Source organism: Mandrillus leucophaeus, unplaced genomic scaffold (genome assembly GCF_000951045.1).
Source record: "Mandrillus leucophaeus isolate KB7577 unplaced genomic scaffold, Mleu.le_1.0 Scaffold65, whole genome shotgun sequence".
Lineage (NCBI taxonomy): Eukaryota > Metazoa > Chordata > Mammalia > Primates > Cercopithecidae > Mandrillus > Mandrillus leucophaeus.
Window position 1 is genome coordinate 6,355,048 of NW_012107030.1, and position 18,571 is coordinate 6,373,618.

The window sequence follows — 18,571 nt, forward strand, 5'->3', positions numbered from 1 at the left end:
AAAAGAAAAAAGAAATAGAATGTCAAATTGGATAAAGAGGCAAGACCCAACAACTGTCTTCAAGAAACCCATCTTACAAGTAATGATACCAATGACACCCACAGGCTCAAAGTGATGGGATGGACAAGGAGCTATCAGGCAAACTGAAAACAAAAAAGAGCAGGGGAGTTGCTATTCTTATATCAAATAAAATAGGTTTTAAACCAACAGTGATCAAAAAGGACAAAGAAGGGCATTACATAATGATAAATGGTTCGATTTGATAAGAAGACTTAACTATCCTAAATATATACGCACCCAACATTGAAGCACCCAGGTTCATTTTTTAAGAAGTTCTTAGAGGTCTACAAAGAGATTTAGAGAACCACACAAGTCAAGTGGGAGACTTCGACATCCCACTGACAACGTTAGACAGATCATCAAGGCAGAAATCTAATAAAGATATTCTAGACTTAAACTCAACACTTGACCAAATACACCTAATAGACATCTATAGAACACCCTACCTGACAATAGGATATACACTCTTCTCATCAGCACATGGCACATATTCTAAGATTGAGCACATGCTCAGCCATAAAGCAAGCCTCAACAAATTTTAAAAAAATAACAACCACATTCTCAGACCACAGTGCAATGAAAATACTAATCAATACCAAGAAGATCCCTTAGAACCATAGAATTACGTGGAAGTTAAACTGCATCTGAATGATTTCTGGGTAAAAAATTAAATTAAGGCAGAAAAAAAATCATTTGAAATTAATGAAAACAGAGGCACAGCACACCAGAATTTTTGGGACATAGCTAAAGCAGTGTTAAGAGGAAAGTTTATAGCACTAAATGACTAAATCAAGAAGTTAGAAAGAACTCAAATTAACAAACTAATGCCATAACTAGAGGAATAAAAGCAAACCAACTCCAAAGCTCCCAGAAGAAAATAACCAAAATCAGAGCTGAACTGATCAAAACTGAGATGCAAAAATCTACACAACAAATCAACAAAACCGAAAGTTGGTTCTTTGAAAGAATAAACAAAATCAATAGACTGCTAACTAGATTAATAAAGAAAAAAGGGGAAAGATCCAAATAAACACAATCAGAAGTGACAAAAGTAACATTACAAATGGCCTTACAGAAATAAAAAAAAATCCTTAGAGACTATTATGAACATCTCTATGCATACAAAGTAGAAAACCTAGAAGAATGGATACATTTCTGGACACACACGGGCTCCCAAGATTGAAACAGGACGAAATTGAAATCTTGAATAGACCAATAATAAGTTCTGCAATTGAATCATTAATAAAAAAATCTACCAACCTATAAAAGCCCAGGACCATATGAATTCATAGACAAATTCTACCAGATGTACAAAGAAGAGCTAATATCAATCCTTCTGAAATTATTCCAAAAAGTAAAGGAGAGACCTCCCTAACTCATTGTAAAAAGCCAGCATCATTCTGATACAAAAATCTGGCAGAGTCACAGTGAAAAAAGAAAACATCAGGCCAATATCCCTGATGAACATACACACAAAAATCTTCAACAAGATACTACCAAACTGAATCCAGCAGCACATCAAAAAGTTAACTGACCATGACTGAGTAGGCTTTATTCCTGGTATGCAAGGTTAGCTCAACACATGTAAACCAATAAATGTGATTCACCCACATAAACAGAATTAAAAACAAAAACCACATGATCATGTCAATAGACGGAGAAAAAGTCTTTTGATACAATTCAACATCCCTTCATGTTTAAAATGCTCAACAAAGTAGGCATCGAGGAAACATACCTCAAAATAACAAGAGCCACCTATGACAAACCCACAGCCAACATCATACTGAATGGGCAAAAAGCTGGAAGCATTTCTTTTGAGAACTGGAAAAAGCCAAGGATGCCCTCTCTCACCACTCCTATTCAATTATTACTGGAAGTCCTAGTCAGAGCAATCAGGCAAGAGAAAGAAGTAAAGGGCATACAAATAAGAAGAGAAGTCAATCTCTTTTTACAGACAATATGATTCTATACCTAGAAAATCCCATAAACCCTGCCAAAAGGCTCCTATAACTGATAAACAACTTCAATGTCTGAAAATCAGTAGCATTTCTATACATCGATAACACTCATGTTGACAGCCAAATCAAGACTATAATCTCATTTACAATAACCAGAAAAAGAATAAAGTTATGAGGAATACAGCTAAGGAGGTGAAAGATCTCTACAACAAGAATTACAAAACATTGCTGAAAGAAATAAGAGATGACACAAACAGAAAAATATTCCATGCTTATGGATAGGATGAATTGATATTGTTAAAGTGGTCATTCTGTCCAAAGCAATTTACAATACAGTGCTATTCCTATCAAACTATCAGTGTCATTTTTCAAAGAATTAGAAAACAATGATTCTAAAATTTATATGGAACCGAAAAAGGGCCTAAATAGCCAGAGCAATCTTAGGCAAAAAGAACAAAGCTGGAGGCATTACACTACCTGACTTCAAACCATACTACAAGGCTACAGTAACCAAAACAGCATGGTACTGGTACAAAAACATACATATAGACCAATGGAAAAGATGGAGAACCCAGAAATAAAGCCACACACCTACAACCACCTTGATCTCAACAATTGACAACAAGCAGTAGGGAAAGAACTCCCTACTCAATAAATGGTGCTGGGATAACTGGCTAGCCATAGGCAGAAGATTGAAACTGAACACCTTTTTTTCAGCATATACAAAAATTAGCTCAAGATGGATTAAAGACTTAAATGTAAGATCTAAAATTAAAAAAAAAAAACTCTAGAAGAAATCCTATGAAATTCATTCTGGGCATTGGCCTTGGCAAAGAATTTATGACTAAGTACCTAAAAACATTTTCAACAAAAACAAAAATTGACAAGTGGATAACTTAAAGAACTTCTGTACAGTAAAAGAAATTGTCATGAGAGTAAACAGACAACCTATGGAATGGGAGAAAATATTCACAAACTATGTATCTGACAAAGGTCTAATATTCAGAATCTATAAGTAACTTAAACAATTCAACAAACAAAAACCAAATAACCTCATTTTAAAAATGGGCAAAGGACATGAACAGACACTTCTCAAAAGAAGATATATACGTGGCCAACAAATACATGAGAAAATGCTCACCATCACTAATCATTAGAGAAATGCAAATAAAAACCAGTCAAATACCATCTCACACCAGTCAGAATGGCTATTATTAAAAAGTCAAAAAACAACAGATGTTGGTGAGGTTGTGGAGAAAAGGAACACTTATACACTGCTAGTAGGAATGTAAGTTAGTTCAGCCACTGTGGAAAGCAGTGTGTAGCTTCCTCTAAGAACTTAAAACATAATTACCATTTGACCCAGCAATCCTACTATTTGGTATGTATCCCCCCCAAAACAATAAATCATTATACCAAAAAGACACATGCACTGATATGTTCATCACAGCACTATTCACAATAGCAAAGACATGGAATCAACCTGGATGCCCATCAATGGTGGACTGGAGAAAGAAAATGTGGTACCTATATACCATAGAATACTATGCAGCCATAAAAAAGAATGAAATCATATCCTTTGTAGCAACATGGATGCAATGCACCTGGGGGCCATTATCCTTAGATAACTAACACAGAAACAGAAAACCAAATTATAAGCGGGAGCTAAATACTGAATACACATGGACACAAAAATGGGAACAACAGACACTGGAGACTACTTAAGGGAGAAGGGTGGGGAGGGTTGAAAAACTACCTATCGGGTACTATGCTCACTCCCAGGATGATGAAGGATTCTAAATGGCCTTGTAGGTCATGTTTTCATATCTTGTAGCTCATATGTGGTGAGTAACAGTATTTTGTAAATAGAAATGTATGTAAGTTGTAATTTCTGTATCTAAATGATATCTTCCTGACACTTGCTTTTGTCCTCAACAGGACATTCCGGGGATCTACCCATGTTGATACATATGGATCCTAGTTCATTCTTTTTCATTGATGAAGGTATATTTTGGATAATCTGACAAGTGTGAATGTTATTTTGTTGGTTTCATTTGTATTCCCCTGATTACTAGTGAGGTTGAATCTGAAGCTTTTTTTATTCAGTTTTCCTTTGTGTGAATTGCATGTGTGTGATCTCTGTCCATTTTTCTATTGGGTTGTTCTTTTATGTATTCTGAATACTAATCTTTAGTTGCATCCACTTAAAATACCTTCTCTGAGGCTATGGCCTATCTTAGCTCTTTGTCATTGGTATCTGTTACTCTTAAGGAATAACTCATGCAAGTCAGCCTTTCCTTCTTTTTTTTTTTTTTTTTTTGAGACTGACTCTCACTGTTGCCCAGGCTGGAGTGCAGTGGCATGACCTCGGCTTACTGCAACCTCCGCCTCCCAGGTGAAGTTCAAGAGATTCTCCTGCCTCAGTCTCCCAAATAGCTGGGATTATAGGTGTGCACCACCATGTCCCACTAATTTTTTGTGTGGTTTTTTTTTTTTTTTGTATTTTTAGTAGAGACGAGGTTTCACCATCTTGCCCAGGTCTCGAACTCCTGACCTCAGGTGATCCAGCCATCTCAGCCTCCCAACCTTCTTCATTTAATGACTGTTTATTATGTGCCAAGCACTGCCCTAAGTGCTTTGCATTTATCTTGTATAATTCTACTAGCCACCCTGTGTGGCAGGGCTACTATTATTCTCCAGTAAGTGTTGAGGTCAAAGAAGTTAAGCAGTCAGTCCAGAGAGTCCAGTTAAAAGGAAATGAAGCTGCAATGAATGCAAGGCCAGCTCAGCTTTACTGCAGAGCTGAGCAATTAGGCCCTATGAGCAATTAGGCCCTATATCACACTATGGGGATTTATATGAGTAAAGATAGAAAGTGTCATTACCAGCTCTTACAGGGGATCACACATGGTGGTTCTGAATTGTGGCTGTAAATCATCCAGGGAGCTTTAAAAATACTGGCGACTCACCCCAAAATTGTGGTTGGTCTAGGATGTATCCTGTACATGGGACTGTCTTTTGTTTTTGTTTCCTTTCTGTTTTAAGAGATGGGGCCTCACTCTGTTGTCCAGGCTGGTCTCAGATTCCTGGCTTCAGGTGATCCTCTCGCCTTAGCCTCCTGAGTAGCTGGGATTACAGGTTTCTTTTAAAGCTTCACAGTAATTCTAATACACGGCCAGGGCTGATAACGTCTATAGTTTGTAGTTTTATTGAGATCTAAAGCATCTAGTAGGTCTCAGACAGGACCAATTTCATTGCACCAGGCTAAGATTTTAAATGCTGTATAGAGGCCAGGTGCCGTGGCTCACATCTGTAATCCCAGGAGTTTGGAAGGCTGAGGTGGGTGGATCACTTGAGGTCAGGAGTTCAAGACCAGCCTGGCCAACATGGTGAAATCCGTCTCTACTAAAAATAAAAAAATTAGCTGGGCATGGTGGTGGATGCCTACTCAGAAAGCTGAGAGGCAGGAGAATCACATGAACCCAGGAGGCGGAGGTTGCATACAGTGAGCCAAGATCGCGCCACAGCACTCCAGCCAAGGTGACAGAGCAAGACTCCATCTTCAAAAAAATAAAAAATGAAAACAAATAAATGCTGTAAAGGGTTTTAAGAAAAATAATTCAGAAAATACAAAGAAAAGAAAAGCCAAAAAGAAGAAGGAAACAAAAAAATCCCAAGATATTGAACTCAAGGACTCCAGTTCTGTTTGTATTAGAGGCCTCCCCTTAAAGGGAAGACAGAGTTCCTTTACCCCCATTCTCCAAATCTCAGTGGAAGGAAGAATTACCTGCAATTATCCTGATGCAACAGCCACTGCTGTCATGATGCCATTTTCTCAAACTGCTAGATGAAGCCATTTCAGGATTCTAAGAATTGAACAGTGAATAACCCCACCCTGGCACAACAAGTACACCCTACAGCACTACTCCCAGGCCCTGAAAGCAACACCCTCTACCTGGCACCCGCCCATTTACTGTCTGGGGTCCCCAGGCAGTTCTGCTGGGGACAAATGGGAGGTGGTGCATGGTCAGGAGGTCAGGCTTCTATGGCTGTGCTCTGCATAGGCCCCAGGAGCTTGGTTGAGGAGGTCCTTGGCCCCTCAAATCTGGGCATAGCCTCAAAAAACAGACCACACAGGCTGGTGACCAGTATCACGCTCAGGAAAGAGACATGAAAACCCAAGCCTGGCTACCTCACCTGTCTCTGACCAGTGTGAGTTCAGGTGGTTGGAGCCCTCTGGGAAGCCACTGGGGTGATGGGGACCTGCAGAACCCTCTAAGTATGAGCTGGGCACAGGGCAGACAGGTCCAGGCCCTGTGAGTGGCTGTCTCAGCCCCTCCTGTTGGCGTTCTTTTTCCTCCCTGGGCAGAGGATAGATTGAGCAAAATATTTGCATATGATGGAATATTCTAGTTTTCCTAATATTAAAGAGCTGTTTAAAGTAAAAATTGTATTAAAAAGATGCCTAAAATTGGCAAAGAATTTGGATAATTCACAGAAGAAGAAATACAAAGAGCCCATTAAATACTGAAGCCTCATTCATAATAAAATAAAGCAAATTACAATGTAAGGAAAAACACTTTCCCCTATCAAATTGGCAAAAGATTTCACAATACTCATGTTGGCGAGAGTGTGAAACGCTCTCATATTAGAATGAATCACATGAAATTGCCAACATTTGGCTTTTCTGGCCTTTAAAAGTGCAATTGGTGCAATTGCATATGGTTCAACCTACTATGTTGTTCGTTGAATAAATTGATACAATCGCTATAGACAGCAATTTGGCAACATTTGTCAAAATAAACATATTCCAAATATTTATTTATCAGCTATATAATGTAGAAGATATCATGAAAGGATATTAATTGCATGAATATTTATAATAGAAAATAGTCCAACCATACATACCATGTACGTCTCTCAGTGGAATCTACGAAGCTGTATGAAGAATGGAGAAACTCTTTCCGTACCATTAGAGACTAATATGCAACTTATTGTTAGTGAAAAATGCAAGATGTGGAACAGTGTGTATACTATTCTGTCATCTGGGCTTGGACAAAAAGGGTGTGGCAGGGTTGAGTGTGTAAAATAGATATATCCATAAGTATATGTGGACTATTTCTTGAAAAAATCCAAGTTGTCTCTGGGAAGAACTGAGAGACTTGAAGGCAAGGGGGAAGGAGATTCACCTTTTGTAAGAATACTTTTCTGTATCATTTGAATTTTGTAACATGTGCATGCATTAATTTTTTTTTAAAGCCCTGCTTTTTCCATGCCGCAGGTGGATTTTAACCAGAATCATCAGAGTTTGGAATTACACCTGCCACAAAATGCGGCAATATCTCGGGATGTTTTATTTCATTCTCCTTTTTTTGCTTTTCTTCTCTTTGTATTTTCTGAATTCTTATGTGGTGTCTACCTTGTGCCCCTATGATGTTAAAGGCTGGGTGGGCAGCAAGTGACAGCAACAATGACCTTTACAAATAGGACAGAAGTCCATTGTCTAAGGAAATAAAATCCATTAGAAAGGCCACCTAAAGTGCCTGGAAAGAGAGAGACGGTGGCAGAGGTAAGTGGGTGAGAAGTTCCAGGTGTCACCTGTGGCAAACTTGGCTCCAGTCCCCCAAATCATTTTTGAAACGTGAACCCAGAAAGTAGAGAATGTCAAACTAACAGCTCACCCTCAAACTGAGTGCATTAAGAATTTTATTACCGCCATAGCCGCACCACGTTTTTAACAAGGGTAAAGAGATTGCAAAACGTTTTCTTCCACAGTGTCACTGCTGCAGAAGTTATACCTGTGGAGGAAAACATTGTCAGCACGAGGCTCTTTTGCTTGTGGAAATGTGACTTCAGATGAGTAAACAGCATTCGGGCAACCCCCTGCATTCAGCTCCCCTTGACCTAAAAGTTCTGCTTTGCCAGGCAGAGTCCGAGTAATTCTTACTAACTAAACCTGCTCAAAGAGCACCCCTCTCCCCGGGTGAGCTCCGAATGGGTGGCAAGTGAATCAGCCATGTCAAACTGAAGCTTTGCAAACTGCAAAACCGAGGGGTCTCTGATGGGACTGCCTCTTTGGGTCTAGCAATGAGTTCCAGGGACCAATAGTGCCCCAGCCAGCTCAGAGGGACTTTCTCTGTCAAATTAAGGTCAGAGAGGGCCCCTCATACACTGCTCTGGGAATGTAAAATGTGGCAGCCACTTTGGAAACAGTTTGGCAGTTCCTCTAAAGGTTAAACAGAGTTATCATACGGCCAAGCAGTTCCACTCCTAGGTATATACCCAAGAGGATGAAAACAAAATCTTGTACATAATTTCAAAGCAGCATTATTCATAATAGCCCCCAAGTAGAGACAACCCAAACGACCAACTGATAAATGAATAAATAAAACGTGGCATGCTCATATAATAGAATATTATTTGGCAATAAAAAAGAATGAAGTACTGATACATGCTACATGAATGAACCTTGAAAACATTGTGCTAAATGAAGGAAGCCAGTCATGAAGGACTAGACACTGTATGACTCTATTTACATGAAATGTCCAGAATAAGAAAAACTACAGAGACACAGAGTAAATTAGTGGATGCCTAGGGCTGAGGAAAAGGGATGTGTGGGTTGAGAGATGATGGCTAACAGGTAAGGGGTTTCTTTTTAGGGTGATGAAAATATTCTAACATTGTGGTGATAGTTGCACAACTCTGTGAATATTCTAAAAGCCATTAAATTGCACACTTTAAATGGGTGAATTGTGTTTTATGGGAATTATGTTTCAATACAATTTCTTAAAAATAAAAAAGATCCTGGAGGGTTATTAATCCTGAGAAACTAACCAAGTAAGGTTGGAGCAAGCACCAAGCATGAGAAGCTGGCCACTTCCGGCCTCTTCCTTCTCTTGCAGGTGTCTTTGATGCAAGGGGAACAGTGTGGCCAAGCTGGCCTTCCCTCCAGGTTTAGCTTCAGAATGTAGCTTCTTGATGAGAGAGCCCTCATGTGGGTTGGGGACTCTGGTGTTTGGATTATACAGCATGTGTTCTATATTGTACTTAAAACAGGAACTCCACCCCCACTTAAATACTGAGAAATCCAGACATTTTCACATTGCATTGCACTGCCAGACCATATGGACTTCTCAGTTTCATATCCAGCTGGCTGAATTGATGGGCACAGTGGGAAGAACCCTGAATGGGCTGTCAGAAGACCTGGGTTCCAGTCCTTGTTGTGCCTCACAACTGAGTATAGTAGCCCCCCATTATCTGCAGTTTTGCTTTCCATGGTTTCAGTTACCCATGGTCAACTGAGGTCCCATAATAGGAAATGGAAAATTTTAGAAACAAACAATTTGTAAGTCTTAAATTACACATCATTCTGAGTAGCATGATAAAATCTTGCTCTGTTCAGCTCTGTCCCACCCAGGACATGAATTGTCCTTTTGTCCAGCATATTTCCTATTCATACAGTATGTATGAATAGGAAAAAAACCCCATAGTATATGTAGGATTTGGTACTATCTGAGGTTTCAGGCATCCAACTGGGGTCTTGGAGCATATCACCCATCCCCACAGGTAAGGGGGTCTACTGTACACAAAGTGACGGCCCGTTGACTGTGACATCTGATCCTTCCAATAATACATTGAATAATTGGGATTATTGCCACTTTTACAGCCAGCAAAGTTAAGTCATGCAGCTGAGCAAAGTCTTGGTGTGTGTTTTGAAAACATTCTGAAGTCCAGTATTTTTCCCTTTAGATTCCCTACATGACCTTAGACAAGTTACTTGACTTTCCAAATCTTACTTCCTCATCTTAAAATGAGAGCAGTTGAGAGTCGACATTTATGTTTCCTTTATTCTCTATTATCCCATTGTTTTTTAATTATCCTTTTTTGAGGTGTCGTTCTTTCCATATTTTAAAAACAGTTATGTTCTCTCCCAATGCCTACTAAGTAGGATTCTATTCTCTCAGAATGGAAGAACTTGTCATTATGAGCCAGATTCCCAACACAGTGTGTATCCTTCTAATGCTATAGTCTCCAAACAAACCTGTTTACATTAATAACTGTACATCAACTGGAATTAACTCAGCGATTTCCCCTATGTGCTTCCCAAGTGCTTTCCTTATTGTTTGAGATAAAACAGTCATTCATATTTGCCCGTTTCTTGAATCTGTGCCTATCTGTGCCTACATGCCTTGCCCCTGCCAAGTTGAATTTTGCCTAAGGAAAACAATTTTGGTTTTTCAAAGTAAATCAGATGGATGGATGGAGAGTTGAGATGAACACCTGGGAAGATGAATGGATGGATGGGAAGATCAAAGAATGGCTGGAGGGCCAGAAGAATGATGAGATAGGTGTCTGGGTGGATGGGTAGAGGAATAAGTGAATAGGTAAGTGGCTGAGTGATTAAAAGGATAGAGAAATGGATAGATGGGTAGGTGAATGGATGAGTAGATGGGTACATAGATGAGTAGGTGGGCAATTGGATGAATGAATGCATAGATAGATAAATCAATATGTAAATATAAATAACCAAACTTAGATGCAATAAAAAATACATACTCAGTCCCATCTTCACCACTTTGCACTGTGATATGGGAAGCCCCCAGTTTGGGCTTGAATAGATTTATCACATAGTTGTTCCAGAGGAACTTAACTTTCTGTATTTTGCCAACATTGAGATCCACATCAATAGCATGCATGTGACTTGCATCTGGTTTGAGGGATCCTCTGAAAATATGGACATAAAATGTTATATCAGCTGGATATATGAATACATAAGATGATCGCAATCTATCACTTCTCTAAACAATAGTTGCTGTTGTTGGTTTTCTGCAAACACCTCGAATGACTTCATACACATCCAGGGGCTGCCATAACATAAAAGTATTTGTGCAGAACACACCTTTTAAAAATATTGGACTCCAGATTTCCACTGTTTTAGTTTTCATCTACAGCTAAGTCAAATATTTGGGGTGGCATATTAATGGTCTAAAGTTTGCTACAGGACCATTTGGGGCAATGTCTTATGTTTAAAGATGCATGTGGTTCAGCAGATGCCTTTTGTTAGCATCTCATGTGTATTACAGGAATTTGTCAAGGACATTTAATTCAACACAAACATTTTTATGTAAAAGTTAGTGCAAAAACAGAACCTAACTTTATTGCACAGGTTATGCATTCATCTAACACATATTTACCAGGCACCTCATATGCCCAGCAAAGGCCAGATGCTGAGGCTACACAACATGGATGAGATGGCCACAGGTTTCATGTGTGTACCTATGTGTGTGAGGATGGGGTGTGTGTTGGTTATATGCCATACAGATGTGCCTTGCCTGAAGAGATTTTGATATTTGCAAAACCCAAGTCAGAAAGGAAACTATAGGCAATATCCCTGATGAACACAGACACAAAAATCCCCAACAAAATGCTAGCAAACCAAATCCAACAGCAAGTTAAAAAGGTAATTCATCACAATCAAGTGGGTTTTATTCCAGGAATGCAAGGATGGTTCTACATATGCAAATCAACAAATGTGATTCAACATATAAACAGAATCAAAAACGAAAAACATATAATAATCTCAATAGATGCAGAAAAAGCTTTTAATAAAATTTAATGTCCCTTCATGATAAAAAGCCCTCAACTAACTGGACATCAAAGAAACATACCTCAAAATAATAAAAGCCATATATGACAATCCCACAGCTAACACTATATCGAATGGAGAAAAGTTGAAAGCATTCACCCTAAGAACTGGGACTAGACAAGGATGTCCACTCTCATTACTCCTATTCAACACAGTACTGTAAGTCCTAGCCAGAGCAATCAGGCAAGAGAAAGAAATAAAGGGCAACCAATTGGAAAAGAGGAAGTCTACTTATCTCTGTTTACTGATGACATGATTTTATACCTAGAAAATCCTAACAATTCCCCTAAAAGTCTGCTAGGCCTGGTAAATCACTTTAGTAAAGTTCCAGAATACAAATTAATGCACAAAATCAGTTGCGTTTCTATACACCAAAAATTCTCAATCTGAGAACCAAATCAAGAATTCAATCTCATATACAATGGCCACAAACACAAAATACACCTAGGAATACATTTAGCCAAGGAGGTGAATAACCTCTACAGGGGGCACTATAAAACACTGGTGAAAGAAATTGTAGATGACACGAACGAATGGAAAAACATCCCATGCTCATGGATAGGAAGAATCCAAAGTGATCTACAGATTCAACATAATTCCTATCAGATTAACAATGCCATTTTTTACAGAATGAGAACAATTCTAAAATTGTTCATATTTTAGAATATGAACAAGAAAGAGCCCCAATAACCAAAGCAATCTAAGCAAAAAGAACAAAGCCAGCGGTATAACATTACCTGACTTCAAACTATACTGCAAGGCTACAGTAACCAAAACAGCATGGTACTGGTACAAAAATAGACACATACATCATATACCATTGGAACAGAATAGAGAACCCAGAAATAAAGCCACATATCTACAGCTAACTGATCTTTGACAAAGTCAACAAGAATAAACAATGAGGAAAGGGTTATTGAATAAACCTAATCAATAAATGGTGCTAGGATAACTGGCTAGCCATAGGCAGAAGAATAAAACTGGACCCCTATTCTTCACCATATACAAAGATTAATTCAAGATGGGTGAAAGACTTAAATATGAGACTCGAAACTATAAAACTTCTAGAAGAAAACATAGGATAAAACTCCTGTACAATGGCCTAGGTGAGGCAGGTGGATCACCTGAGGAAAGGAGTTTGAGACCAGCCTGGCCAACATGGTGAAACTCCATCTCTACTAAAAATGCAAAAAAATTAGCCAGGTGTGGTGGCGGGCTCCTGTAACCCCAGTTACATGGGAGGTTGAGGCAGGAGAATCGTTTGTACCCAGGAGGTGGAGGTTGTAGTGAGCCGAGATCCGAGATCTCGCCATTGCACTCCAGCCTGGGCAACAAGAGTGAAACTCCATTTCAAAAAAAAAAAAAAAAAAAAAGAAAAGAAAAATAAAAACAAAAAAAATAAGAAGTTATGACTAAGACCTCAAAGCAAATGCAGCAAAAACAAGAATAGACAAATGCGACTGAATTAAACTAAAGAGTTTCTGCACATTAAAAGAAGCAATCAATGGAGTATACAAACTACAGAATGGGAGAAAATATTACAAACTACGCATCTGACAAAAGATTAATATCCAGAATCTACAAGGAACTTAAATCAACAAGAAAAAAACTAATAACCCCATTAAAAAGTGGGCAAAGAACTTCTCAAAAGACATACAAGCCTCAAGCAAACAAATAAAAAAACTCTCAACATCACTAATCATTAGAGAAATGCAAATTAAAACCACAGTGAGATACTATCTCATACTAGTCAGAATGACTATTATTAAAAAGTCAAAAAAATAACAGATGTTGGCAAGGATATGGAGAAAAGGGAATGCTTACACACTGTTGGTATGGATGTCAATTAGTTCAACCCCCATGGAAAACAGTATGAAGATTTCTCAGATAACTTGATAGAAAAATATAACTTCATTTTGACCCAGCAATTGCACTACTGGGTACCTACCCAAAGGAAAAGGAATAGTTTATCAGAAAAATCCTGCACTTTTATGTTGATCACAGCAATATTCACAATAGCAAAGTCATAGAATCAACATAAGTGTCCATCAGTGGTTGATTGGATAAATAAAATTTGGCATATAGACAACATAAAATACTATGCAGACATAAAAAGAATGAAATCATGTCCTTTGTAGCTACATGGATGAAGCTGAAGGCCATTATCTTCAGCAAAATAACTCAGAAACAGAAAATCAAATACTGCATGCTCTCACTTATAAACAATGGGTACACATGGACATAAAGCTGGAAAGAATAGACACTGGGAACTCCAAAAGGAGAGAGGTTGGGATGGGGATAAGGGTTAAAAATTTATCCATTGGGTGCAATGTTCACCGTTTGGGTAATAGGTTCACGAGAAGTCCAGACCTCACCATTATACAATATACCCATGTAATGAATCTGCACGTGTACCCCATGAATCTAAAATAAAATAACAAAAAAAGAAAAAAACAATCTAGTCAGATGACTGACATTCCAAAAGGAGTTAGCACATGACTCATTTTAAATAGTGAGTTCCCTCTCTCTGGGCCTCACTCTTCTCATATGTAAAACGGGATGATTGAACTAGACACTGAAACTTTCTTCCAGCTCATATCCTAGGATTCAATGGTTCTGTATAATAGATGCCTAGATCTATAAAGCACTTTATACTCAGTCGATTTTGAATAATCTACTATGGAAAGTATGATCATTTCGCATTACTAGTGAACTTACTTGAAAATCTCATATTGTTTTGAGTTTCCATTACTTCCATACAAAGCAATCCTGATGTACCCATTCACGTTCTCTTTTCCAGAAAGTGTGACTGATACCTTATATCTCCAACCTGTCCAAAGAAATACAACCCATTTAATGAACTCATCTTATTGAAAAAATGATGTATGAAAACATTATTGTTCCAAGCTGTGAATCCTCCAGGGGTAAGAGGTAAAAGGACTGTGACTTAATTGAATTCCTGGGGCCCAGGAATTAAGGGGGTAAGGTTCCAGGTGGGAGCGAGGGACTCAGGGGTCAGTAAATATTATGGTTCAGCACAGTCCCTTATGAATACAGCAAGGTATGTGCTCTTGATGAATGAAGGGCAGCTGATACTGCACATGTGTATTTTGACTGATACACGGTACAATGGACTGAATTCATGGGGGTAAAAGCCCACATGAATGGGATCAGTAACCTCATAAAAGAGACCCCAGAGAGCTCTCTTGTCCTTTTTCCACCACGTGGGAGTATACAACAAGAAGACAGCAATGTGCACCAGAACCTGATCATGCTGGCAGCATGGTCTTGGATTTCCATCCTCCAGAACTGTGAGAAATACATTTCTACTATTTACAAGCCACCCAGTCTATGGTACTACATTACAGCAGTCTGAAAAATGAAGACACTGGGTATATTGCATGTTGTTTTGTCACTTGCCTTCTTACTTAATACACCTTAGAGGTTTTCTCTCTTCAGTATGCAGAAGTATAACCTTCTTTTTAATGGTTACATGTAGTATTTAATCTATAGTATTTAGTCATTTACCAACTGGTGGACATTTAGATTTTCCCCTCAATCTTTTGCTCTTAAAAACAAAGAGCAAGCATGCTTGAACACATCATCTTATGCACACATGCAAGTATTTCTTTATGGTACATTCTGAGAAGTGAAGTTACTGGGTTAAAGGAATGTGCATACAAAATTTTATAGATACAGCCAAACTGTTATCTTTTATGATAAATATTTTGAGGATTACAGGAAATACTGTAAGTGAAAAGCGTTTTGTAAGGTGCTTATATAAATTTTTAAATTTGAAACTCCCTTAGAAAATAACTGCTCTTCTTTCCAGCCATTATATGATATTATTCATAGTAAATGAGTCTTGATGATTTTACTGTCTAGTACTTTTAAAATAAGAAGCAGGGCAAAATGACATCACCACAAAGAGTGTGTGTGTGTGTGTGTGTGTGTGTGTGTGTGTGTGTATGTAGGAGGACCAATATAATAGTCATGACTGCAGTGACTTCTTGACTTACAGTGACTTTCACGTTGCCCTCTTCTGTTAATAGATGCATCCTTCCTGCACCAGGGGTGGGTGAACATGTGACCCAGCCTGGGCCAATCATTATACTTTTCTCTGCTGGGCAGGAGTATTGGTTAGAGGGGTGAGACCCAACACAAATTCCATTTCACTGTCCTTTCATTACAACTTAAGTTTGTTGTAGTTAAGTTTCTATCCATCGTTACCAAGGATACTGACTAATAAGGCTGGCACACTTTTTAAAATTATTTGCCAGAATTTGAAGTGAGTAAAATGGAAACTTACTAGTAAAGTTACCACTCTCTCCTGTGTTCAGGAAAAAGGTTTGTTCCACAGCACTGGTTTTCCCCTCAAATTGGTCAGCATAGTGCCCCATTTTGGGGCATCCTTCAGCTGGACAAGGGAAACAGTTATTCTAGTGGAAAAAAAACCATAATGTGTCTGTTAGTGGTAGACCTTTGATTCACTCACTTAATCAGTCAATTCATCTTCCTTCCTATGTCTATCTACCTATCTACCCATCACCCACCCAACCATCCACCTTTCATTTACCTATACAACCATCCACCTACCCATCCATCCCCTATCCATCCTTTCATCTACCCATTCATCCATTCTCATACCTATCCACTAATCCATCCATTTCTGCATCTATCTACCCATGCACCCATGCATCCACGTGTCCATCCATTCTCCCTTCTATCCACTGACTCATGCATTACTGCATCTATCTACCCATGCATCCATGCATCGATGAGTCATCCATTATCCTACTTATCCACTGATCCATGCATTCCTGCATCTGTCTACCCATGCACCCATGCATACATGCTTCCATCCTTGGAATTGTGCATAGAACTGTGGTAGGCCCTGCAGAGTATCCAAATAAGTGCCTTGAAAACTTGGAGTATAGTTGAGAAAACAAGTCATATCCAGGAAGCAGTAAAATTAAAACATGAATGGGGAATGCAATACAATATATTTAGGGAGAAGTAAATGGGAGAGATAACAAGTTATTTCCAAAGAAGTGAGGAAGGGAAGATCCAGGACCATTTTCACTTTAATGTGAATTATTTCTCCAGACTTGTTGATTCTTATTTGTTGTTTCTCAAATGATAGTTCTTTAATTAGGCCCAGAGGAGGCAATTTGCTGTCTTCGAATCAGGGATTTGATTGCTTTATGCCACAGTGTCATTGTCATCTGCTCTTTGGCCTCATGCCACATCCAAAATGCATGGTGTGTAGAGCTATTTTGTGATTTGGAAGAAATAAGACAAGTACTAGAGGCCATGTTGCTATCCATGACCCAGCAAGAACTAGCACAGTGAAGGCTTCTCACTGAACACTCACAGACCTTGGAGATCAAATATGATGTCCTTTTGACCTCAGTTCAACCCAAGAATGTCAAGGTTAAAATTAGTTTTGAAGGACAAAATGTGAGTTTAAACATCTTAACCAAGTAATTAAAGTCATCAAATAATGAATGAATTTATGTCATCAAATAATGAATGAAAATTAAATGAATGTCTTTAGTTTTAATACACTGAGAAGGACCTGCTACTACCCATTGAAGCACCCCCTAAAAAATCAAACAATTTCAGAGAGTGGGATATTCTGCCAAGTACCTGGTCTGAAATCCTCGTAAGTGGCAAGTCTTCAAAGACCAAGAAAAAATGGGAAGCTGTTCTTGATTAAAAGAGACTAAAGAGACAACAAAATAATTGCAATGCAAGAAAAAAAAAGAGAACAAGGGAAAGAAAGAAAGAAGGCAGGCAAACAGACATAGCTCTAGAGGGCATTATTTGGATAACTGGAGAAGCTTGAATATGTACTATATATTAGAAAATATTAGTGTATCAAAGATACATTTCTTGAATATTATTCTATAGGAGAAGGATCTTGTTTTTAAGAGATGGAGGCTAAAGTTTTTATAAGTAACATGTCATAATGTCTTTAATTTACTTTCACATAATTTAGAAAAAAGTATACATACACACATATAAAATGTTAGCAATTGGTGCATCTAAGTGATAGGTGTACAGTATTCATCATTAGTCTTCTTTCACCTTCTTTGTAAATTGGAAATTTTTCTAAATGAACAACTGGGGACCCTAGTAAGGGCCCACCACAGTCAGGTCTGTGCCTTTCCCCTCCAGCCCAGCCTGCTGCCCGGGGGAAGATGGCTTTGTGAGGCACAGAATTTCTATTATCTCCTTTCATTAGTTGCAGAGTTACATCTCTTTGTTCTGTTCTAAGCCACAGGAACACAAAAACACCCCAAACAGAGCCACCAACATCTTCCTCAGCCTCCTGGGGTAACCTACCTCCTGAAACTCATTGTAGGAGGCACAGGGATAGCCCAGGAAGCCATCGGGGTTGAGGATGCTGCTTGAGTAATACTCGAAGCTTCGCAGGTGATTGCAAGCTGCAAAGTTACTAATTCCTGAAAAACAAAGATCCTGGATGCTCAAAGGAGGCCTTCACTTTTAAGCGTGAACGATCCATTCTGACTAAGGAGGAATCACCTGCACATTTCACCGATGGGTGTCGGCTCCTGAATATCTTGGGACATTTGCTGAGGAGGGACCTACTCAGGGCTAGGTGACTGTGGAGGAGTGACACGTCCTGACAAGCACCTTTGTCCATTCTTCCAGGGGCCAGGCACGTAACACAAATGAATGAGGAGGGCTGGGGGCTGGGAGTAGGGTGGGGTGGTAGGGGAGAGAGAGATACAGAAAGTGACAGAGAGGGAGAGAGAGGCAGACAGAGGTAGTTGGTTGAGGAGAGAGAGAGAGAGAGTCAGAGAGAGACAGAGAGTTGGTGGGGGGAGAGAGAGAGTAAGAGAGAATCAGAAAGACAGTCGGTGGGGAGAGAGAGAGACAG

The 18,571-nt window shown here is 38.9% G+C and overlaps 1 protein-coding gene across 1 annotated transcript in view; it reads right to left on the minus strand.

The window, feature by feature from the left end:
- Positions 1-7,706: 7,706 nt before the first annotated feature.
- Positions 7,707-18,571, minus strand: part of PNLIPRP2 (pancreatic lipase-related protein 2) — a 28,470-nt gene continuing 17,605 nt past the window's right edge. Inside the window, exons 9-13 of the mRNA XM_012001127.1 lie at positions 18,013-18,131; positions 15,974-16,103; positions 14,383-14,494; positions 10,575-10,742; positions 7,707-7,816 (exon numbers count right to left, since the gene is read on the minus strand). Of these exons, the coding sequence (XP_011856517.1) occupies positions 7,753-7,816; positions 10,575-10,742; positions 14,383-14,494; positions 15,974-16,103; positions 18,013-18,131 (593 nt within the window). The 3' untranslated portion in view covers positions 7,707-7,752. The remainder of the gene's footprint in view (positions 7,817-10,574; positions 10,743-14,382; positions 14,495-15,973; positions 16,104-18,012; positions 18,132-18,571) is intronic.